The following is a 24,501-nucleotide window of genomic DNA, read 5'->3' on the forward strand; positions in this document are numbered from 1 at the left end:
AGTTAGGCACCAGGTGGGCATCCAGGAAGATGGAAGGACTCGGAGGTCAGGGCCTCTCCCAGAGGTCGTGAGTTCACAGTCCCCAGGAAGGGGCCTCCAGGGAAGCTTCTGGGTGGGAGGGTGAGAGATGGTGAAGGCAATGCAAGATGTTGGGTACAGAGAATCCCTCCAAGGGTACAGTGGCCTGCCTGGGCAATGGGATGACACTATTTTTTTAAGTGGGCTCTGCACTGGGCAAGGAGTTCAAGCCTCAACCTTGGGGCTTGAACTCACAACCCTGAGATCAAGAGTCGGACACTTAACCGACTGAGCCACCCAGGTGCCCCTGGGATGAATTTTTAATGTAAGGCAAAGTCAGTCCACAATACAAAAATCTAAAAATCAGACCCACTTTTCCTGCCTGGCATCTAGGAGGTGGGGGGAGGTGGGGCTTCGTTTGCCTGCAGGGGACGGGAAGGGGTAGAGGAAGGCCAGAGAAGGGGGATGAAGGAACCAGGCCATGGGAGGCCCCGCTGGAGGGATCCTGTTGCCCCTGCCCCTCTCCTGGGGCTGCCCAGCCTCCAGCGCCCTTAGCCTCCCATGCCCTCTGCCCTTGCAGGCCTGTGCCGGCCTGCCCCCGCCTGCCTGGCCCGGCCCTCAGTGGGTCAGGCCCCAGCCGTTTCACTTCTCCTTCTTCTCCAGCCCCTTCGATGCCGAGGCCTCTGTTCCCTCTTTGGATCCCTCTGTCACTGCTGCTGCATCCTTAGGATTTGACTCCTCATAACTGACCAAAAAACAAAACAATAAGAACACCACCTTTAGAGGAGGGGAGAGCAGAACTTCCAGGCCCCGCCTCCCCACCATCCCAGGAAAGTCCCCAGGCACATGAAGAACACCAGTCTGGCATTCACGGCCCAGCACCTTCCAGGACTTGGCCCTGGCCCCACTGTATGCCCTTCTCAGACAGGTGGCTCTCCTTTCTTTGTGCCTGGTGGTGCCAAAAGGTGGCAAAAGGCAGTGGCAGATGGAGGAGAGGTTGGGTGGGCTAACCTTAAGCTTCTTGTACCTTCCACTTGGAGAGAGTGGGAAAAAATGGGGCAGCCAGGACAAGGTTATGGGAGATGGGCCGCTTTCCAGGGTGCACGGCAGGAGTCAAACAACTCAGCCCCAGGGGTACAGGCAGGCAGGGGTTTGCCATACTGGCAAGTGGCAAGGTGCCACTCTTGAAGGTTGCCACCCTGGCTTATTAGCTCTTCCTGTGGGCCCCATTTATTGAGCAACTGCATTGACACCAAGGACAGTACCCAGATCTTTCCCCAGAACCTCATGAGGCAGGAATGAAAGAGAGAGGGGCTTCGGAAGAGGAAAGTGGTCTGCCCAGGGTCTTATACATAGGCCAGCAGTAAGAGTATCTAATCCTGGATGACAAGGGCTGTTGTGATCTCCTCTCTCACATGAACCCCAAACCACTGGTGAGGACAAGAGGTTCTAGAGCCCTGCTCCCGGCCCTGAGGCTGGGTGCAGTGACCCCTGGGTGGTTGTGCAGGAGGTACCACCTGCTGCCTGCCCCTGGCAATGCTCCCTGCCCCGTACACTGGAGCTGGGGTGTCTGCCCTACCTTGGGCCCCGGGGCAGTGGGGGGAAGCGGGCAGGTGGGCACCCGCCGGGCATTACATGGCGCTGGGATTCTGCGGGCGCCGGCGGCGAGGGCCAGCTAGCTTCTGCTGCATGGAGTCGGCCAGGCTGGCTGGGGAGCCCGAGACTGTGGGGAAGTGGGTGAGCCTCGGGGTGTGAGGCAGGATTTCCGCTGAGGACTCGTAGCTGTGTGAGAGACAGAGAGACAGAAAAAAGATGGAGAGGAAAAGACGGGAGGGAGGGGGTGACGAGGGACACAGAAATTTCTCTTGTGAGGAGCAGGGAGCAGAACTGTGTCTTATTTTTATCTTCTATATTTTCAGACTCAGTGGAAGGAAGCGGGACTTACTAGGTGAATAAAAAAGATGCACCTATACAAAGGGACACTATGCAGCTGTGCAAAGGAACATGGATGTTCTAGATGTACAGGTGCTGCTGCAGAAACATTTCTAAGACCTACTGTTGTGTGAAAAATCCAGATGCAGGATATTCTGAGAGTGCCACCATCTGTGCAGGAACTTACATGTGCACATTTACTGTTAGTAGCAAAGCTGTCTCTGAATGTGTGATAGAGCTCTGGGATGGATGGGTTGTGAGGCAGTTTTCCCTTTCCCGGCTACAAAATTTTCAGCCATGTGAGTGTGTGAGCCAAGTGGATAAAGAAAAGTAGAGCACCTCTCAAGGGAAAAGTAAAACAGAAGGGAAGGTGGAGAATTAGGGAGAGAGATGGAGAAAGAGAGAGACCAACCTGCTTTTTCATCTCAATCTGAGAACTTCCTGGGGGCAGGGGCAGAAAGGGGTGCAGAGTGCCTGAGCAGTAGGACATTTAGGGAAAGCAAGCACCAAGTAGGTACCCTGGCTCTGGATGTGCAGAGCTTGACCCGATGTGGACATACCAGGACTGGGACGGTTACTCAAGACGGGGGTGGCTGAGGATAGATGAGCCTGAGGGTGAGGGTAGATGCTGAGCTCAGAGATCAGATCCCATCCCTGCCCCCAGATGTGCCCCCAAGTTCATCCCCCAGCCTGGCCTCAGAGTCCACAGGGCTTTGCCAGCCCAGGATATATGGGCAGGCAGCTTGGGAGCCTGGGGCTTCTAGGCAAGACAGGGAGGGCAGAGGCAGGTACGGGGGAGGGGTGAGTCACAGGTTCCCCTGCAGGCAGCCAGGTGCACAGATGGCCCTGGCAGGCACTCGAGGGACAACCTGGAGGCCAGGCAGGTGGAGCTGGGTGGAAGGCCCCCGAGTGGGCAGCTTCAATAGCAGCTGGCAGCTATTTCTGGGTCCCTGGCAGGCAGAGTCAGTGGTGCTGGGGAGCAGACACCTGTCAGAGTCACGCAGGCCTCGGGGTATGGGTGGAGCTGTGCACAAGGTGTGGCAGGTGTGCATATGGCCACGGGAAGGGGTATGAGTGCAAGTGAGACACTTGCTGAGACAGAACTAGGGGGTGAGAGCCACTGAGGCAGCTCAACAGGGACCGACACTTAATTTCCAATCTGGGGCACCTCCTACCCCACTAGGATCCTCCCTATTACTCACATGGGAAAGCTGAGGCTGGGAAAGAGAAAGATTTGCCTGAAGTCACATGGTGGCAAAATCAGGCTGGGAACCCAGGGCTCCTGACAGTGGGGCAGCCTGGGGCGGGAGAGAATTATACTAGCCAGTCCCTTCTGAAGACTCAGCAGGCATCTGGATGTGGGGGCTGCCCTCCCCTGGCTCCTGGCCCTGCAGACAGGTTCCCGCTGGTGCCACAGGCCAGGCACCCACGTGCTGGCACAAAGGATGAGAGGTGGGGCTGGTGGCGGGAACAATGTTCCCCTGGAGACGTGTACAAGCAGCCCAGGCAGGCTCCACTGGCTGCCTGCGGGTGCACCTGTGCCATGCAGACGTCTGCCCCCGTCCCGTCTTACCTGAACATCTCTGTCACTTCTCCCTTGGCCAGTGCCACCAGAACAGGAAAGCCGATGCAGGCAGGGACCAGGTATAGAAGGGCAGGCTGTGAGAGAACAGAGCTGGTGGTGAACTGCTGGTCACTACACCTGCTCAGGGCCATTCCCATCACCCCAACCCTCTCCGGGGCATGACTGAGACAGTGATGGTCTAGGGGCCCAGAGGAAGTCAGTGGCTGGGACTAAACCCGGGGCTCCTGACTCCCAGAGCAGGGCTCCTCCTCCCTGGGAGGGAATGCAAGGAACCCAAAGGAAATCAAGCATGCAGGGCTTTAAGGGTACCCAGGAGTCTGGCTGGCAGTATCCTAATCATCTGGCACATCGGGTTTAACAAGCAGCCTCCTGGGTCAGTCCTATTTCCAGAGACTCTGCTTCCTTAGTCTGGGGGTGGAGGTTTGCATCTTTAAATGCTCCAGGAGGGGAGCCCTGGGTGGCTCAGCAGTTTAGCGACTGCCTTGGACCCAGGGCATGATCCCGGGATCAAGTCCCACATCGGGTTCCCTGCATGGAGCCTGCTTTTCCCTCTATGTCTCTGCCTCTCTCTGTGTCTCTCATGAGTAAATAAAATCTTAAAAAAAAAAAAAAAAAAAAAAAAAGCTCCAGGAGACACTGTTCAATGCTGTTCCAAAAATACGACCCAGGTGGTCTGGCTCTAGAGCCTATGTGTGGACTCCTGGTGAAGCTTGGTCTGGATGGAGCACAAACTGCATACACCCTGAGCTCAGCCTCCCGAGGAGCATTTCAGTCCATCTCTACATCCCCTATAACCCTCCTCGTCTACACGAGGAAGGCTTATGCTCTGGGAGGACAGGGCACAGTGCAGGCCTTGGATATCTAAATGGTAAACTGGGGACTGTGGCTCAGGCACATTAGATTCTAAAGCTATTCTTTTCCCCACAGCATCTGAAAGTTGGACATTACTGCTCAACCCTCCATGACCCCCAATGCTCCCCGGTCGCCTGAAGGCCTCAGAAGATATGACCCCGCTTTCTTCTTCAACATGACCTGACTTGCCCCACTCTGGCCACAGGGGCCTTGCTTTGGTCCTCTCCATCACCTCTAGCCACAGGACCTCTGCATGGGCAGTTTCTGCTGCCTGTGATGCTCTTCACACCTCTGCCTAGATTCCTCCTCCTCTGGACCTCTGTTTGGTGGTTACCTCTGCGGGGAAGCCTCCAGCGGCAGGGAGCCAGGCCCTCCTATCACCTATTCTCAGGGCCCCCTGCCACTCTCTGCAGCAGACCATCATTGTATTATTAGACTTTGGTCTTACTGCCAGGCTGTCAACTTCAGGAGGGCAGTGTCCACGGCTGTCCTCGTCACTGCTCTATTCCTGGCACTCAGAAGAGGGCCCAGTAAATACAAAGCACATGGTGTCTTGGCTTCTTCATGGGTGCTCACAAAGTGAAGAAGGTGTCTTGGAGGTGACTAGGGTGAGGAGACCTCACTCCTATGGCAAGTTTGGTCAAAGAGCAGGGCTCCACAGCCTGCTAAGCCTGACTTTCAAACCATGTTGCCTGTGAACCACATCACTTCATATGTACTATCCTTGAAGCTAATGACATAATCTGAGTTCTACAGATGATGCTACTGACACTTAGATAGGGAGAAAGGACTTGCCCAAGGTCATAGGAGGTGTGCAAGTGGCTGAGCTTCTCCTATTCTTGTCAGAGTAACTCATTTGCTGAGTTAGGCTTTGGGTAAACTAGGCTTTAGGCCTTTTGGAAGTTGACAGAAATGACAATGACAAAAGTCTACACCATAACATGAGAGGCAGTCAAAGCAGTACTCAGAGGAAAATTTGTAACATTAACTCTAGGTACATTTATTAGAAAACAAGACTTAAAATAATCTTAGCTGTCAAGTCAAAAAGCCAGAAAAAGAACACCAAAAAGTAGAAAGAAAATAACAAAGACAAAAGCAGAAATTGATGAAATAGAAAATTAAACAAATATAAACTTATTAGAATTTAATTTCTCAGAAGGCCTTTTGTACTCACTTTACAGACAAAAAGACTGAGGATCAGAAGACACAAGGAACTGCCCTCCTCATGTGGTTGGCCAGGATATGGCACCTCCATCTCTAAGTCTTTACCAAGGCCAGGCCAGGCAAAGTAGAGGGCTTCCCAGAGGCTGGGGGGTGGGGTGGGAGGGTGGTACAAGTTTAGCTCCCCCAAGGCCTGCCTCACTTGAGAGCCAGGAGCCACTGATGGGCTGCTGTGGGAAGCGGCGAGTTTGCTATTATTAGAGGAATACAAGCCTATGCTTTTCTTTCCAAGGCACCAGGGAACCTCTCCAAAGTCAGTGCTGAGGAGAGGCTGGGATGTATAGCTTGGGATAGCAAGCTGGGCATCAGGGCTCCTGACTTTCCATCCAGCCTTAGCTCCACTGTGTGATCCCAGCTAAACTGCTTCCCTCTCTCTGTATTATGAGGATACATGATCATCTTGAATGGTCTTTCTAGGAGGCTGCCAGACCCCTGGCTTTGAATTTTTTTTTTTTTTTTTTTTAATATTTATTTGAGAGAGAGAGAGCGTGCATGGGAGTGCAAGAGACAGTCTTAAGCAGTCTCCACATTGAGTGTGGAGCCTGACACTGGGCTTAATCTCATGACCCTGAGATCATGACCTGAGACGAAACCAAAGGTAGGACGCTGAACTGACTGAGCCACTCAGGCGCCCCTGGAATGGGTTTTTGATAGAAGCTACATGGGCTGAAAACCACATAAGCAATGGTGACTCCCTCCTAGGGAATTGCAGGCACTGGGACTGCCTGTGTCTTGGAAAAGGAGAGTCCTCAAGAAACAGGTTCCCCTTATGTCCTGGATCCTCTTTCCAAGATTTCCAGGGAGATGCCCACGTGGATGATGGGAAAACGGTTGGGTTGCTGTTGGGGAGTGGCACAGGCCTAGGGCCAGGGGTCAGGAGTCCAGGGCTCCAGCTAGGGCCCAGTTTGATTTGCTTTGTGACCCAGGAAGTTTCCTTTTCTCTCTAGGTTACAGAATCACTACTTGGAGGATCAGCTCTCCTCCAGCCAGTGTGGGAGCTCTGGGGCCAGGGGTCAGGAGTCCAGGGCTCCAGCTAGGGCCCAGTTTGATTTGCTTTGTGACCCAGGAAGTTTCCTTTTCTCTCTAGGTTACAGAGTCACTACTCGGAGGATCAGCTCTCCTCCAGCCAGAGTGGGAGCTCCCAATGGGATCCTCAGAGTCTAGCCTAGGCAGAAGCAAGGCTGCCACCTGGTGGCCTCTGGGAGAATGGCTCTCAGATTGGAACCTAATGGGGTGGAAGCAGAGACTTCCCAGAGGCCTCTAAGCTAGTCCCCCAAGCCAGGTCTAATCATTCTCAGTGACCTCCTTGTCAAGTGTGTGTCACTCTTGGCTTATATAGCTCCTGAATCCATTTGGAGAAATGAATGAGAGGTGGTTCCTCACTGGTTCTTGGTTTCTCCACCTATAAGCTAGAGGACCCTGGACCCTTGAGCTTCTGTAGAATGAAAATACTATCTACTTCCTAAATATTGTAGACACACTGTAGAGACTAAATAAGTTAATGAGTAAAAGTTTTTTTTTTTTTTTTTTTTTTTTTTTTTTTTTTTTTAACGATTTTATTTATTCATGAAAGACATAGAGAGAGGCAGAGACATAGGCAGATGGAGAAGCAGGCTCCGTGCAGGGAGCCCGATGTGGGACTTGACCCCGGGACTCCCGGATCATGCCCTGAGCTGAAGGCAAACTTGTAACCGCTGAGCCACCCAGGCATCCAGTAAAAGGGTTTCTTTAGCATAGTGCCTGGCACACAGTAACAGCTCAACAGCTATTGTGATTAACTCAAAGATGGCTTCTTTGTGGCTGGTGCCCTGGGGTGGGGGAAAGGGGAGACCAGGGGGAGGGCAGGATGGAGGAAACAGTGACAACGATGACAGCTAGTACTAGTACCTGGGCCAGGCAAAATTCTGAGCTATTTCCTTCTATTAACTCATTTCATCCTCAAAAAACTCCAAGCTGGCTACTAATACTTACCGCCCCCCCCCCCCCCACCTTTTTTAAAAACACTGAGGGAAATCAAGCATAACTTCAGCAATCTGCCCAGAGCCCTGTTGCGAACAGATGGAGAAGTCTGGACTTCCTCCCACCTGAGTCCCCTTAGCCTTAATTCCACCTAGCCTTTCCCACTGCCAGGCTTGGTTGCCATATGACCCATGTTTATTTATTTTTATTTATTTATTTAAAAAATATTTTATTTATTTATTCAAGAGACAGAGAGAGAGAGACAGAGACAGAGACACAGGCAGAGGGAGAAGCAGGCTCCATGCAGGCAGCCCGATGTGGGAGTCAATCCCGGGTCTCCAGGATCATGCCCTGGGCACAAGGCAGGCGCTAAACTCCTGAGCCACCCAGGGATCCATGACCCATGTTTAGATCCTGGCTCTACTACATGCTTGCCATGTAGTACCTGATCTCCAGTCCCCACGTCTGCTCATGAGGACTCTCATGAAGAACTGAGCGGAGCCTGGCATACGAGAAGTGCTTTGATTTCTAGTAGAGAGTAATCCTGTCTGCTGGCTGTCCCCTCCCGGCCTTACCCTCTTCAGGCCACAATCACAGCTCTCAGCCTTCACTCCACCATGATTTACTCTGTGGTAGCTCAGTACCCAACTTGGTGGGAGGAGGAGGCAGAGGTCAGCCTGCTTGTGGAATCAGAGACGGCCCCTGACACCTTATCACTCACCTGGTAAGATGGGCACTGGGCTGAAACATCCAACACCCATCTCAATACTGTTCCATCTGCCCCACTACTGAGGCTCAGAAACCACAGCCCCTCTTACCTAGACTCCAGGCAGCGGGGGCCATGTGACACTGATCTGATCCATGAAATGTGAGCAAAAATCTGCCAAAAGGGTTCTGGGAAAGGATTTGCTTTCCTGATGAAGGGAATAAACACGGTTGTATCTGTGCTCCTTCCCCTTGCCACTGACATGCCTGTGCTACTTGGAGCACCTGGCGACATTCTGCAATGGCCATAGGTAAAAGGCCAGGGGTCAGATATGCCCACTCTCACTCTGCTGGGGAGCACCTACCTCTGGATTGCCTGTGCATGTGACAAATAAGCCCTACATATGTGAGTCCCTGCTACTGACAGAGCATTCCTGATCCATGAAGTACAGTCCCACTCACCTGGGCATGTTTGAAGATGTGCATGATGAAGATGGTAAGGCCCAGGCCGAAGATGTAGGCTGCAAAACTGGTGTAGAAGTAGGTGTGGGTATTCTTCTTTAAGCTTTAGGAAGATGTGGGGAGAAAGAGGAGGAGGGTTAGTTGCAGGTGTGGGAGCAGCACCATCTCTTCTAAGAGGGGGAGCCGGGGAAGACCCTGGAGGCTATATGGGATGGCTGAGAAGTTGGCACTGGGCGTGCATCCTGGTACTGTCCCAGCTATAGGTCTTTGGACAAGACACTTTCCTTCTTTAGGCCTGTTTATTCATCTTCAAAATGGGAAAACCACAACCCATCTATTCAGTGGTGTGAATATCAAGTGCCATAAGTGGCTTTAAGATTTTAGCCAGGATAGCAATCACCTAGAAAGCTTGCAAAAACCCCCAAAACAAACAAACAAAAAAAACCCCCAAACTTCCAGGGCCAATTCCCTGGGAATCTGATTGAATAAGTTTGGGGAGGTCCAGAAATCCACATGTTGAGAAACTGCTCAGGTGAATGTGCTATGGGGGAACTACGCTTCGAGTGATACTACAGCAGCTGCAAAGCTGACTTACTCCTTTTCAGTGCAGCGGACTTAACAGTTCAGTGACCTGTCGTGCATGCTAAATAGCTGCTGACAACGTGGATAAAGTGCCAGTGGCTTCCTGGAGGCGAGTCATCCAAGAGCAGCCCCGGGACTGAATCACACTGCCGTTCCAGGATTTCCCTTTACAACCTCAGCTCCATGACCTCTGTGTGTCTCCGGCACTCAGCACAGTGCCCAGCACCATCTGTGGACTGAAGGAGTACTTGCGGCCCACTTTCTCCTTGCCCTGGCTGCCGCAGAGCCTGGAGCTGTGAACGCACTAGGAGTTATGCTGCTGTGGAGCCTGGGGTGAAGCCACTTTGGGCATGCCGCACAGATTCTGAAACCAGCTCTGAAAGGCTGGCCAGTCCTGCAAATCCAGGCTAGGAATGAGATTCTGCCCTTGAGGGTGCTGGCAGCCGAAAGTGAATCTGTGTCTCTAGCAAGTGGCCCAGAGACTCTCATGGGGTTCTCTTTGTATCCCCTCTGAACAGCCAGGAGAGCAGCTGGCTGGCACAGACGTGCCACTACTTGCAGACGAGCCAGGTGGCTCCCAAAGGCTGTCTGTACACCCATGGTCGGAAGGTTTGAGTCGCACTACACAAAAAACCCAGATGTACGTGAGCAGGGGCAAGTTTCACAGGCAAACTCAACTTCAATGACACTGGTACAGTTTCTTGTTACCAGTGTTACTGCTTTGGCAATTACCAGGCAAGAGGAGATTGAGCACAAACCACGTTGAAGTTTAGTGCACATAAAGCAAACCTTCCACTGGGAAGGCTGAGCGCCACCTGCTGGCAGCATGCCTAGATGCATTAACAGTGCCACGTTTTCTGCTGGAAGGGGTGACTCAAGTCAGACCCTTCCCTCTCCCTGTGTTCACTATGCACGATGAACAGAACAAAACAAATCGGAGTGAGGGATTGCGGGGAGCAGCCAGAGCAGCTGGGCCACAGTGACCTGAGCCTGGGCTGATAATGCGTGATGACGAATGGACTGCAGCTGGGTCTCCCTGCAGCCCTGTGCTCAGCGCTCCCCCCAGGTTTTCTCTGTAATGCCGAGGTCAAAGCTCTTGTTTACTACCAAGTTAAGAAGGAGACACTTTAGCCCAGAAAGGTCAGATCACTTGCCAAGGTCACGCAGTGAGAAAGCGCTATGAGTACCACTAGGACCTTCTGGGTTTAAATCTCTTGGGAGTGTGATCCTTTTTTCTTTTTGGCCACTGGGCCAAAAGTATTCCACAGGGTCGTGGAATACTCAGAACTTCAAAGTGCAGATAAGAGTCAGAATTGCACTGGCTGCTGCAGAGGTGGAGGGTCTGATCGCAGGTCACCTCCTCTGGGCTCCTGAAAGCCCCCAAGGAACCCCCGGAGTACCCTGCCCACGGAAGGCCCCTCACTTGTGAAGCTTGAGGGCTAGAGTTTCCAAGTAGCTTACCTGATGTCAAACCGTAGCAGCAAGGCAATGAAGATCCCTGTGGGCAGAGAGCCAGGGTTAGTTAGATGGTTGCAGGGAAGCCAGCACCTCAGGAAGGCTGGGGGATGGAGCTCCCATGCCTGTGACGGGGAGAAGTAGGGTGGTGGACTAAGATACAACCGGGTCCCCAACCTGATGTTCCCAGTCATGGAGCAATCGCTGGGGCCCAACACCACCAGCTGCCGGCAGAAATCCCGTTTCTCTACCATTAGGCTTCCTTAGAACAGTGAGAAGGTCCCAGGGGTTTGCTTTGGTCTGGGACCACATTGATCTGGCACCTCACAGCGCCATAATGTGTCACCCTGAGCCCATCCACCCAAATGTTTATTGAGGCCTTCTAAGTACCAGGCACTGTAGACAACAGGAAGCAAAATCACTGCACCCACAGAGCTCAGCCAAGGCAGCAGGAGGTAGACATGCTGATCAAATGGGAACAAAATTCCACATAAGACCCTAACCATGAAAGGGTGCTTTCTGTGTTACGGGAAGGTGTATCTGGAGATATGCCAGGCTCAGAGGAGTGCAGGGAAGACAAAGAAGGGCTTCTTTGAGGAAGTGAGACTTGCCAGGGAGAGGGAACAGCACATGCAAAGGACCCAAGGAAAGAGGGGGTTGAGATGTAGCATAGGTCAAGGAGCCAGTAAGGTTGTAGGACAGAGCAGGAGATGCAGGTGGTGGACCAGCCACACAGGGCCATGGGGCGCGAGGAGGAACTGAGTCTCTTTTCCGAGTAAGGGAACACAGGGAAGAATTCCAAGCAGGGGAACAACCTAGCCAGATTATGAAAACAACCCATGTGGCAATTGCTTGGCTGGAGGGAGGAATAGGAGCAAGCAGACCATCGGAAGGCTCTCTGGCAATATAGAAGATGATTAACTCTACCTACCCACTGCACTCCTACTGACATTTCTTTTCTTTCTTGTTTTTTTTTTTTTTTTTAAAGATTATCTATTCATGAGAGAGACAGAGAGAGGCAGAGACACAGGCAGAGGGAGAAGCAGGCTCCATGCAGGGAGCCCGATGTGGGACTCGATCCTGGGACTCCAGGATCACACCCTGAGCTGAAGGCAGACGTGCTCAACCGCTGAGGCACCCAGGTGTCCCTCCTACTGGCATTTCAAATCCCAGCCCAGACACCCCAAAAGCCAAAGAGTCCTTGAGATCCAGCCAACAAGGCCAGCCTCTGTATGTTGCTCACATGCCACACCATCTGGGTCTATCTGTGTCTGTCTGGCAGCACATGACTAATTTCATTATTTATTTATTTATTTTAAAAGATTCCATCCTTAAGCAATCTCTACACCCAATGTGGAGCTCGAACCTACAACCCTGAGATCAAGAGTCCCACATTCCACTGACTGAGCCAACCAGGCGCCTCAACATACGACTGATTTTAAATTAGAAGGGATTTAGTCCTCCCTGAGACCTTGAGACTGTGTATGAGTAGGGAGATGGTAGGTAGAGAGAGAAGACAAATGCTGCCTTTCTGGAAACAAAGCAGGGAATGCAGCCTCCCCCTAGCAGTTGAATTCTACACTGTTCTCTAACTAATGCAGAGGTCAGACCTCTGCTAAAGGCTTTCACCTTTAATAACGCATCTGGTCCTCAAAACAATAGTCTGCAGGAATCTATTTTTTGAAGAATATCACTGGGGCACTGTGAGGGTGTGATCAACTTTCAGCTACAGAAATTACTTGAAGACTTAGATACGTAGGTATGTGCATTGGTGGGTGTCCTGTGCATGCCACAAGTGCAGAACCACAAGCAACGAGGATACTGGGGAAGTCTGTGTGGGTGCCTGGAGCAGCCCATGCCTGGCACAGTGAGCTGACTGCTTTCTGGGACTCAATTTCTTCTGTCTGATGGAGCTGTTTCTCCCAGCCACACAGCACTACAAGTCATGCAAAGGCCTGGGTTCAAGACCACATTCCCATGTGCCCAGGAACTTGAGCAAGTCTGGCATCTGAGCCTCAGTGAACTCATCTGTAAAATGGAAACACCTTTTACCTCACTGGGCTGTTAAGAGCAGCAAAGAGACAAACATACAAGAAGCACTCAGCACAGGGGCAGGCATGTGGCAGGTGCCTGACACATGGCCGCTGTGGTGATCATCATCTTATTACTGGCATTACTGTTATAGGATATTTCTGACAGTAAAGGCTTTCTCTGCACACAGATAACCTGGCATGGGCCTGGTGTTGGCCCTTAACAGTGTGTGAAGTTGTGAAAGTCCTTTTACTTCTGAGCCTCAGTTTCCTCGGCTGAGGAAAAAACCTCTTTTGCTGCCACACAAAATCCAAGTGTCACAATGGAAGTGTCTGTATCATCCCAGGATATTAGAACTGTTATTGCCTCTTAGAGTGAAAAATAGGTTGGCTTTTCATTTGTTCCGCATTTTCTTCTTTTAAGCAAGCACCAGGGGTGCTTCTAATCCTTGGACTCTGAGCCTCTGGACTGTAACAAGAACAAGCGTGTCCTTTGGATACCTGTCACCAGGCCAGGATCCGCAAATACACACATCTGAGGTTCAGCTACCACAGTGACCTACAGCAGCAGCTCGGCTTTACCGAGTCTTCTGACTAGTAGTTTAGGCTGCTGGTGCCCCAAGGCCAGTTGAGGCTGTGGGCCCCTGGGACCTATGTGCCCACAGCCACAGATGCACCGACTAGCAGTTCAGAGGTCAACTCATGTGGACAAGCAAGTATGTGTCCCATGTCCCTTTGTCAGGAGTACAGAAGCCCATGCTCATGGTGCCCCCTGTGTCCACACACACAGGCATGTTCTCCCTGTAACAGGGGCAGGAGGACCACAGGGACTGTGGCAGTGCCAGCATATTGGTACTACTTGTAAATACTGGCAAAGGGAGGGAATGTGTGAGAAGGCTCATGAGATGTGTTTTTCACAGAATGTATTTCTGTCGCAGACACCTATTTCTGCTGTTCTTGGGTCATGTCTGTTCAGTGAGACCAGAAGCTCTGAGGATGGTCTTGCTCACTGCTGTCCCCCTGCTGCCTGACTCAGGGCCTGGCATGACTGCTGTTCTATGTGGGCCGAAACCCGGGGCTGACCTGGGGCTGGGTGTCCGGAATCGCCTGGCCCCTCCCTTCCCTGTTCACTGTAGCGAGGCTGTGTCAGAGTAGTCTTCGTCCTCCTCCTCCCTTCAGGTCCTTCCACCACCTGCACTGTGGCCCCCAACCCTGGCTGGCTCACCTGGAATGACAATATCTCCGAGTCCCAGCATGGCAAAGTTGTCTGCTTCGAGGCCCTTCTCCAGCAGGTCTTGGGGAAACACCACTGTGGGGGGAAGCAGGGATACGAGGAATTGTTAAGAGCCGGGTTCAGAGTGCCTCCCAGCCCCCGACCTGCTGCATGAAACTCACACACTTGCATTTAAGGGGGTGGGATGGGGAGGCATGAGGATGGTGACAGGTTGAAGGGCAAAGTCTCTATCTGGAACCACAGCTAGTTAGAGGGGGAAGAATCTGGGATCATCTAGATCAAAGGTTGACTGCCTTTACTGAGCTAGAACTCACATAGCACACCATTTTAGTGCTCTCTGCTAGCTATGGAACCCTCTGGTGAAGGGGGATCTACCTTAAAGCCATATGTATGAAAGAGATCAAAGAGCCCACGCAGTGCTGACATCTAATAGGCTTTCCCTCTCAATACAGCAGGGGTGGGGGCAGGGGGTGGTCCTTGATCTGCAGCAGGAAGATCCCGGGCTAGAGGCACTTCCTGGATGTGTTGAAGGAAAAAAGGTCACACTCCTACAAACTCCTTACCTAAAGGCTCTCACTCAAATATCATGCTGACCCACTCGTTTAGATAAATGTAGATGGAGAGAAATGCCTCTTCTGTGTCCAGTTATGGCAAGAGGTAGCTGTAACTGGATCTCATCCATAGTACTTTTTTTTAAAAAAAATATTTACTTGAGAGAGATAGCACAAGAGAAGCAGAGAGCACAAGCGGGTAGAGGGGCAGAGGGAGAAGGAGAAGCAGGCTTCCCGCTCAGCAGGGAGTACGATGCAGGGGCTGATCCCAGGATCCCAATCACGACCTGGGCCAAAGGCAAATGCTTAACTGACTGAGCCACCCAGGCACCCCTCCATGGCAACTTGTAAGCAAAAGAGCATTAGGTGTGGGCCTCATGGTGAGATGCATGGGTTTGAATCTTGGCTCTGCTGTGTGACTTTGCACAGGTTACTTAGGGGATCTGTGCTTTAGTTTTCTCACCTGTGAATGGGTATAACAGAACTGACCCCACAGAGTTGTGAGAATCAGATGATTTGCATGCATTGTTAACTGTCACTCCATGCCTTCTTTACTAATCCAGTTTGACTTTGGGCAGGACAGCCTTCCTGGGTGATGGATCAAGTAGCATAAGGCTAGGGCATCTGGACAACCCCAGTCCCTGAATTCCTGACTTCCCTTCCAGCTAGGGGTGGTCACATGACCCAGCTCTGGCCAGTGATATGCAAACAGAGGTACACTGGGGTTTCTAGGTAAGCTTGTGCCTCCCTAAGGAACACACAGATACCCCTCCTCAACTACTACTCCCCGCCATGAATGCACAGTCAGTGATTTACAGATCTTCTCATTCTATCTTCCCGATCCTGGTACCATTATATTCCGAGAGGCAGATGTGAAAACCAGGGCCCAGAGAGGTGAAGTCTCTTGCTGGAGGCCATCCAGCCAGCAAGTGTCAGATCTGAGATGCCAGTCCAGCCAGCCTGACTTAACCACTGCTATCCTGCCTGAGCTCCACGCCTAGCAGTGGAGAGCAATGGGCCTTCTACCCATGCTACAACCCAAGTATAATAGTGTCACTGCCCTCTTCAGAGCCTTCCAATGGCTCATTCACTGCCCATTGGGCAGTCTAGGCTTCTTGGCTTGACACTCTGGGCTTCCCAAATCTGGCCTCTTTTCTGCTGCTCCCCTAAACTCAGCCACGTTCCCTCCCTGATTCTCTGCTCCCAGGGCCCTCTGTGCATTTCCCTGCCTTTGCCCTCTGCCGAAGCTCTGCTTTCTCTTTCAATGGCCCACATTGCCCCTGCTTCCTTGGTAAACATGTGTTCATCCTTCATGAAAGCTTTCCTGGCACCTTGGCTGGCTTCATCTATCATAGCACATGGGGAATAGCTGCTGCTCTGGCTGGCCCAGCATCTGTTCTCCTGCTGGAGAACTGCCTTGCTTTACATCCTTGGTTCTGGGGGGCTGCCAATTCAAATATTCTGCTTCCAGACACTGAGGGGGGCAGCGACCCAGGCCTGTCCATCGTGATCCTCTTGTCTCCCCAGCAGGAGGGCCTGGCTCATGGGCCTACTTGTTTATTCAAGACAAAGCTGGCAGAAACTTGTTTCCCTTGGGGTCACTGAGCTGGGACCACAGCATCTGGGAGCAGGGTGTAGCCAGGAGCCTCTGTCCGGCTCATCGAGGCCTCTCTAAAGCAGTGGAGAGCCAGAGTTTGAGAACAGTTGTTTCTTGCTGAGGCCAGCTTTACCCTGGCTGCCCAGTGCCCACGGAGTGTGGTTCTTAGGACCAAAGCCTTCCCAACAGGACTCTCTCCTTCCTTGCTATCAGCCTGACTCATTCCATCCTCTTCTTTGGGTCTCGTGATCCCAGGAGGGGATTCTTGAGTGGTCTGAGCCTTAAACTCAAAGCTAATCATGCTTTTCCCACCTTCTTGCTGATGACCAGTTTGGATTTGGGCCTATGAGAAAAAACCTCCCTCTCTGATGAGAGAAACACAAAGTTCCCTCTCTCTTGCTCTGGACATAGCTGCATGAGGAGTCAGTGCTAGGAGCTGTGGCAGCCAGCTTGGGACCATGAGGTGATGAGCAGAAGGGACAGGCAGATGTGCTGAAGATGGTGGGGTGGACATTGAAGCAAGCCAGGTCTTGGTGAGGGCTGGTAACATACTGCTGAGGTGCTCTGCCTCAGTGTGAGATGACATTTCTGCACTGCTTATTGACACCTAGATGCCTGTCCCTGGATTTGCTCATCTTTATAAACAATGGGTAGCTATAGGAAGAAGAAAACCTGAGCAGCGTGAGGGGTGTGGGACAGACTGCACCAGTGGCTAGGTGCTAAAGGCACCTAGTGAGAGGCTTTGGGCCTCAGTGTAGAAACTCCTTTCCTGGAGAGCCTCCATGTGCCCCACTGCAGGCTGTGTTAGAAGCCCATTCTGTGCTTGCTCCACCCCATCTAGCTCATCCTGCATCATATCATAGTGGGACTAGGTGGAAGGATGCCAGGGTCTGGGCAGAGGGTGGCTGTGTGGGAACACAGCCAGATGACTCAAAGAGGGGAAGGAAACCAGGCTGGAGACACAGGACAGCCTGGAGGAGGAAGAGATGCATGGGGAAGAGACAAGGGAGAGGTACTGACCAAAACAGAAACCAGGAGGGGGGCAGGACCACGAGGTAGAAGCAGAAGGGCTCCTCATAGTGGATGTGGTCACTTACATTTTATTGGTGCCTCAAAGGACTTGGCCACTGTCACCATCACGTTGGTGCCAAATACCTAGGAGAAGAAGACAGGAGTGTGGAGGGAGGTGAGGACCAGGTGGCAAAGTAATGCTGTCCTAGGAACTCCTTTTTTAAACATTTATTTTAGAGAGAGAGAGAAAGAGAGTGAGCATGTGGGATGGGCAGAGGGAGAGAGGAACTCAAGCACACTCCTGGCTGAGCCTGGAGCCTGATGCAGGGCTCGATCTCAAGGCCCTGAGAATCATGACCTGTTCTGAAACCAAGAGTCAGACGCTTATCTGAGCTACCCTGTCCTTGGGATGCCAGATGCAATGCTGCCTGAGATTCATGGGGGGAGGGGGAGGTAAGGAGGTGCTCCAGAGCAGATGGGAAGTTGAGATCAGGTGGCCACTGACGCTGGTCACATGGATACCTCATGGGGCTCCTGGATCTGGGCAATAAGCGGGGCAAATGGAAGGAGCTGGAAAGAGCCTCTGATGGCCTGGGCCAGGCCTTCTGTTCCTTCAGGGCTCTGCTCCTCCTTGGAGATAAAGTCCTCCAGCACCATCCCCATATAACGGGGAAAGAGGCTGTCTGAGGCCAGGGAAAGGTGCCTAAGTCAGGCTGACCTCGGGCCCTCAGTGGTGCCTGTCGGGAGTGAGTGTGGCATGCCCCTCAGCCTAGGGCTGGTGTGTGCCAGAGTGTGCTGCCAACAGCAGTCTCTGTCCTCAGATTGGTGCCCTTGCTGAGCTTATCCATTAGCATTAACCACCCGTGCCTCAACTTCTCTGAGTTTCAACTTGCTTGCTGGGAAGACACAGGAAAGGAATAGCTCTGCCAGGGCCACTGGGAGAAAGAGGCAAGGGTGGCTAGAAGGCATGGGGCACAGGGAGGGCTCTCAGCCAAGGGGAAATCTGCTTTCAGTGGTTTCACAGATGAGGGCAAGCAGGCCCATAGAGGAGCTGCTCTGGGGCCTCAACTTCTAGGCTGAGGTAGCTGCCTTCCATCAGATGACTGCCACTGGGACCAGAGAGACAGGGACGGAGGCAGCAAGGGATCCCTTGTGTCCCAGCCCGACTCACCCAGAAGACATCGTAGATGAAGAGTCCGCCCAGCAGGATGCAGCCAGTGCTGACATTGTTCAGATGCAGGAGCTCCACCCCATTAAGGGAGAAGGCCAGGCCAAAGAGATTGTTGGCAATCCAGTGCTGGGGGAAGGTGGGAGTGAGATTGGCTGTCTGCTTACCATGCCCCTGAATCCCCATCCTCCCCAGGCCCTGGCTCCTTACCTTCCTCAGCAGGTACCAGACACCAACGATGCTGCTCAGGCCCAGGCATACAAGGTCCTTGGCGTCAAACTCATAATTGATGATCTCTGGGCAGAGAGGCCGGGTAAGTCCACTCCCCGGGGCGGGGCTGCCCCTCCCACCTGTCAGCCCCTGGACGGAGGAGGGCATGGCTGTGGGCACTGCCAGAGCCTTCCCAGCATCCCCCCCTCCCACACCAATTTCCTAGAGGAGGGACTAGAGGCCCAGAGAGAACAGAGGCCTGGTGCAGGGTCAGCGGGAGATGGTCCATGGTATTGGAAGCACAGACTCTGCATGACTGTGGGGGGTGCTCTGAGCTTGTCTCCTCCTCCTCTATAAAAAGGGGACTGCAGCACCTCCCCGATAGGGCTACTTTGGGGAGCAAGTGAGATGGTCCTTACAAAGCACTCAGCACAGTGCCTGGAACACAGGGGGTGCTCAATCAATGCCAGCTGCTACTGAGCCAGGTCTTTAGTTAGGTCCCAGTCCATTCAGAAATCTTTCTACTTTGCCACCAAAGAAAACCAAGGTCACTGGCAGACCTACATCACCAGCAAAGGAGGAAGAGGAAGAGGAAGAAGGTAAGATCTGGAGGCCTGGAGAAAAAGCAGGAGGGGGTCGCTGAGTGTTCCCATGGGGAGCCCTGTGGTGGACATTCCTCTTAAGCCATTCTCCATCACTTCCAAACTTCCTAGTGAGGCAGCCCAGAAGTTGGTAGGGTTTGCCCACAGTTACAGAGCACAGCCACTTCTTTCAGATTCCAGAGTCCAACAGATTGCTGGTGGGCCCCAAATTTTGTTCTCTGTGGTAACAGCACCATGGTGATTTTTTTTTTTTTTAATTCAAGTTAGTGAACATATAGTGTAGCATTGATTTCAGGAAGTACCCTGGTGGATTTTGACTGGACATGAGGGCAATTAGCTCCTGGCCACATCTCAAGGCTTGCCCTGTAGCTAAATGGGCCCAGATCTAGTGGTAATGCACTCTCCTGGGTCTAAGGGCCACCTAAAGGTGGCAGAGCAGAAGGCAGATGGAATCTCAGACCCCAACGACTCTGTGGTGCAAGCTTAGCCTTTTTTTTCTTTTTTAAATTCAACGATCATCTCTTAGGCACAGATGCACTCAAGATGCAAAAAGGAAAGACATAAAGTCACTGTTCCCTAGGAATAAGGCAGAATGTGGCAGGCACCCATAAGAGAGTGACACTCACAAGCTTATTAGACTTTTATGCAAGAAATACCTTCCATTTGCTCAAGCCGTTGCCAATCCTGTTATAGTCCTCGAACACATATGTGGACAAATCCCCAAAGCCCAGGCTTCCCCAAGTTCCCATAGTTTTTATTTTTTTTAAAAGCCAAAGAACCACACCCCCTCTTTCCACGTCTTAAGTGGGAGAGTGATCACATTAAAAACAGGTATGAAATAAGGAGCTATGACAGCCAGCTTTACTGGGTGCTACTGCGAGCCAGGCAGTGTGCTGAGTGCTCCCCCCATCACTTATTCCCAGTCCTAACAACAGGCCTGTGATGGAGGTACTAGATTTATCATTTTCATTTTACAGATGAAACAAAAACAAAAACACCCAAGACCTGGAGAGGTAAAGGCATTCACCCAGAGTCCCAAGTGTAGGCAGTGGCAGAGCGGGGATGGGAACTCAGGGAATGTAATTCCAGAGCCCACCTTTTCCATCACTTGCTCTATTGGAGAGCCCCGATATTGGAGACAAAGGGGAATAGAGGTGGGAAGTCCCCAAGACCAGGGAACGCAGGGAGCACTGACCTTCCTTGTTCTCCCCAGAGCCCTGTGTGAAGAGCAGCTGGTACTGTCGATTTGGGAAGTTGGCTGGAAAAAACTTATTCATGAAGGGGCTGGAAGGAAAGACAAAGCAGGTTGGCAAACAGGGTCCCCATGGGCACCCGCAGGCCCAACACCACCCTGGAGGCACCCACTTACATCTCTTACTTCCCGGCACCCTCACAGCTGCCCTAATGGGGAGGAGGTATCATCCCGATTTTGCAATTGGAAACAGAGGCCCTCAGAGAGTTGACTCCCCATCTGAGCTGAGGCTCAAACACAGGTCTCTGGAATCTCAGTGCTTCTGCACTGCCTCCTGGTTATTGTCCAAGAAACACAAAGCAGGGGGCAGCCCGGGTGGCTCAGCGGTTTAGCGCCGCCTTTGGCCGAGGGCCTGATCCTGGAGACCCAGGATCGAGTCCCGCGTCGGCTCCCTGCATGGAGCCTGCTTCTCCCTCTGCCTGTGTCTCTGCCTCTCTCTCTCTCTGTCTCTCGTGAATAAATAAATAAAATCTTAAAAAAAAAAAAAAGCAGGGCCAGACTTCATGTAAAATGCAGTTTTAAAACAGTAATGGGTGCCAAAGCCTGGTCTGTGCACTGTCTCTATGATCTATGAGAGTCCCTTGTCAAGAATGCATATTCCTGGACTCTCTTCCAGACCTATCAAGTCAGATGACCTGATGGTTACTGCCTACCCTCCACTTCATGATTTGTCAGGCCTGGGTTTTTGATAAGCTCAGCTGGACTCAATCAGCTAGATGATGAATCGTGGACATTCACTCCCTCCATGAGGCCTCTGCTGCTCAGGATGGGCTTAGCCTCATCTCTAGAAAAACAATCTCCGATTACCCAGTATACTCTATGCCCTGGCCAGGGAGGGAAGAGAAACTTTCTTTTCTGGATCACCTTAGAAAAAGATGACCAAATCAGGACCTCCTGGCCCAGTCTGGCTCTGCAGGAGGCTCAGCCCTGGAGACTATTCTGCTGTATGCCAGCTGTGTGGCCTTGGGCAAGTCACTTCAGTGGCCCATCTCCTCAGCTGTATGTGGGGATAATGGTACCACCTGTCTCAAATGCTTGATGTGAAGGTATGAGAGAAGGCAGGGGAGAGGCTGAGCCCAACTCTGGACCCACAGCAGGGACATAAAAATTCTAAGTGTCCATCAGTGTTGGTGCCTGTCCAGAGCCTGAGCTCAAAAGCAGCTGGCAACACCAAATCAGACTGACAATGACTGAGGATGTGGGCACATCCAGAATGGTGTTCCCAACTGGCAGGTAAACATAGGAGGCCAAGAGGTTCCCAGGCATAGCAGTAGAGGGAGAGGAAGGGAGCTTCCTTGCTAAGACCCTGGGGGCTGGAGAAAGATGTGGAGTTCAGAACTATTTCAGGGCCTGTCTCCCCACTTGTCAAACAGCCTCCCTGTCTGCAGGGCTGTGGCATGAACGAGAGAGCTCTGTGAACACAAGTGTGCTGGGCACAAGGATAGAGCCGGGAGTGGGCTTCCACAGGAGGGCTCTGAAGAGGTGGGGGGCAGAAGCTGGGACAGAGGAGGCTGGAAGCTACTTCTGCTCAGTCTGCTGAATCACTTTTGGACGAGCCTAAAGCTAGAGTGTGTGGGCAGAGGCAGAGAAAAGGCCTGAGAGATAAACCCTTCACTGCAGGTTGGCTTCTCCGTCAGGAGCTTGACGCCTAGCTTCTGAACTAGCGCCGTGGCTAAGAGCATGGGTTCTGGAGCCAGACTTCCTGGATTCAAATCCTGACCCTGCCACTGATTTAGCTGTGTGACCGTGGGAAAGTTACTTAACTATTCTGTGCAACTGTTTCCTCATTTGGAACACTGCAATAATATCTTTCTCTTAGTTATTAAGAGGATTAAATGAATGCTTGGCAGCCTGTAAACTTAACTGCAGCTTCTACTTCAAGCAAGAAGTCTCCAGACTGATGACTTGGTTATCCCGAGAAAGGAAGGGTTGCTGGAAAACACAGAGCAAGAGTCAAGCAACCTGACTGGTGACCCTGAACTTGGTTAGGGATCTCATCTTTTCACCTTCACCCCACCCAGGGCAGGCCTGGTGTCTGGGAGGCAGTTGGTAAATGGTGGCTCTGAATGCAGACTTCTGTAGCAGGCAGAGATTCTTTCTAGCCCTCAATGGCTCACATCAAACCTAAAGGTCATCGCTTCCTGCTGGGAAACCACATCCTGGTGCCCTTCTCCCCTGGGAGTGGAAAGCAAGGGTCAGTGAAACTGACCTTTTCTTCCTGGGGTGGCAGATTTTGGCCTCACGGGCCCTTTTCCCTCTAAAGGTCAGCTGAATGGGGTGTGAGCTCACAGATGATAAAAATAAGCTGAGGCTCCCTTGGCAGGAAGGGTTCTGGCATGGGCTCCAGTTTTGGTGGCTGCATGAGGGGAAAGTAGGCGGCAGGCTGGGGGTTGGCGGGGGTGGAAGGATCCACAAGAATCCCCATGTGGGGCTGACTCAGCTTGGGGCTGGGCTCTTCCAGCCCATCAGCGGGTCTGTCCCTACCCAGTCCTCTGGGGACCAGAGGACTGCTGGGAGGGGAAGGCCAGCCCACCCTCTACAAGCTGTTTCCTCTTCTCTCTCACCAAACCAGGAAGAGCATGGGCCGCGAAGTCAGACAGACCTGGACTCAAAATACCCGCTGCCCCTACCAGCTGGGCATCCCGGTGGTCACACAAGCCCTCAGAGCCTCACCTTCCCTGAATCCCACCTTCAGACCCTTTGGATCCTGATGGAGGTCTGACTCCAAGTCTCTGCATATAAACAGCTCATGGAAATTCTAACTACACTGTAGACTTTCTTTGAGAAAGTATTTCAGAAAACTGGATTTGACTGAAGGAGAAAAATAAATTTAATTTTTGGCTCAACTTTCTAAATAACATGATTAAATTACGCCCTCTTCCCATTTTGCTAAAATTACGCACATCTGATTCCATGTAAATTTTTCAAACCAACTTCTGTCATCCTACCATTTTTGGTTCATATGAAATTTTTCATAGGACAGTGGGGAGCGTCTCTCCTGCTCATGGTCATCCATTGTGTTCATGAGGTCTGGTTTTCCCAGGACAAACACTGTGCTCTAATTTTATCAAGAAAATGATTCATCTGTTAAGTTTTAGTCACTAATATATTTTACTATGTGCAGTTTCAGTTGCTCTTGGTTCTATTTCTGTCAACAATTTTTACCAGTCAAATTTATGAATCAGTTAAAAGACAAAATATACCAGGTTCTTTGAGGTGGGGATTGGGCCATGAGGAGGCCTGGGACTCTCAAGCAGATGCAGGGGCAGGATGGTCGAGGGGAATCCTAATCAGCATTTGAGACCCTTTGAGGCTGGGTCTGCTAACCATTTGGCAGGTCTGTCACTCAGGTAGGTTCTCTGAGCCTTCACTTTTTAGGATTGGGGGCTGGACTAAAATTCTTTTAAGATGGCCAGAACAAGATTCTGTGGGTAAAAGGCAGGTAGAGTTGAAGACAACACTGAACTCAGTCAAAGGACCAGAATTCAAGTCCCAGCTGTGTGACCTTGGGCCAGAAGCACAACTCACAGTGTGCCTGGCACTGTGCTCCAGCTGTGTTATAGCCGTGGCTCCCCTGATCCTTCCCACACTCTAGAGAGGAGGTGCTCGGAGTGTGTCCATTTTATAGATGAAGAAGCTGATGCTCAGAGAGCTTGAGAAGCTTACATAAACTATACAGCTGGCAGGGCCAGGACTTGGTCGTAAAGTCAACGTCTCTTGAACCCATGCTATTGATTAACCACACTGTCCTGCCAGTGTGCCTCGAAGAAGAGGCCAAACTCAACTGGCTTTCAGTGCCTTCTGTGAGCAGGCCTGGTGCTTCCTCTCCAGCTTTCTGACGACAGCAGAAAGATCCCATCCCAACTGTGCCCTCACTGCACACAGACCTTCCAGTTCCTGGCTTTCTCCTCTCCTTCATGCCTCTTTCAGGTTTCCCACGCCTCAAAGCTGACTTCAAGCTACATTCCTACATTCCTTCTGGAACTTCCCTGGTCTGTCGGCCATCTCTCAGTGGTTCTCAACCTGACGCTATACCACCTCAGCAGCCAAATGGAAACAGGTGGGGAGCTCTCGT

General features: G+C 51.8%; 1 protein-coding gene across 6 annotated transcripts in view; it reads right to left on the minus strand.

Annotated features, from left to right (window-relative positions):
* Nucleotides 1–304: 304 nt before the first annotated feature.
* HM13 (histocompatibility minor 13) overlaps nucleotides 305–24,501 on the minus strand; it is a 40,098-nt gene continuing 15,901 nt past the window's right edge. For 2 of the 6 annotated variants that reach the window (XR_003233181.2, XR_003233180.2), the window contains 10 exons: nucleotides 20,370–20,458; nucleotides 18,573–18,658; nucleotides 18,366–18,491; nucleotides 17,281–17,338; nucleotides 14,027–14,110; nucleotides 10,778–10,814; nucleotides 8,735–8,837; nucleotides 3,524–3,609; nucleotides 1,598–1,800; nucleotides 305–763 (listed from right to left, as the gene is read on the minus strand). Coding sequence is in view for 4 of the 6 variants with exons in the window: in XM_025986151.2 (XP_025841936.1) it covers nucleotides 661–763; nucleotides 1,654–1,800; nucleotides 3,524–3,609; nucleotides 8,735–8,837; nucleotides 10,778–10,814; nucleotides 14,027–14,110; nucleotides 17,281–17,338; nucleotides 18,366–18,491; nucleotides 18,573–18,658; nucleotides 20,370–20,458 (919 nt within the window). In the remaining 2 variants the exon portion in view is untranslated. The remainder of the gene's footprint in view (nucleotides 764–1,597; nucleotides 1,801–3,523; nucleotides 3,610–8,734; nucleotides 8,838–10,777; nucleotides 10,815–14,026; nucleotides 14,111–17,280; nucleotides 17,339–18,365; nucleotides 18,492–18,572; nucleotides 18,659–20,369; nucleotides 20,459–24,501) is intronic. The other 4 variants (XM_025986151.2, XM_025986150.2, XM_025986154.2 and 1 more) reach the window with 2 other exon arrangements.

This window comes from Vulpes vulpes, chromosome 14 (assembly GCF_048418805.1).
Source record: "Vulpes vulpes isolate BD-2025 chromosome 14, VulVul3, whole genome shotgun sequence".
In the NCBI taxonomy this organism is placed as follows: Eukaryota; Metazoa; Chordata; class Mammalia; order Carnivora; family Canidae; genus Vulpes; species Vulpes vulpes.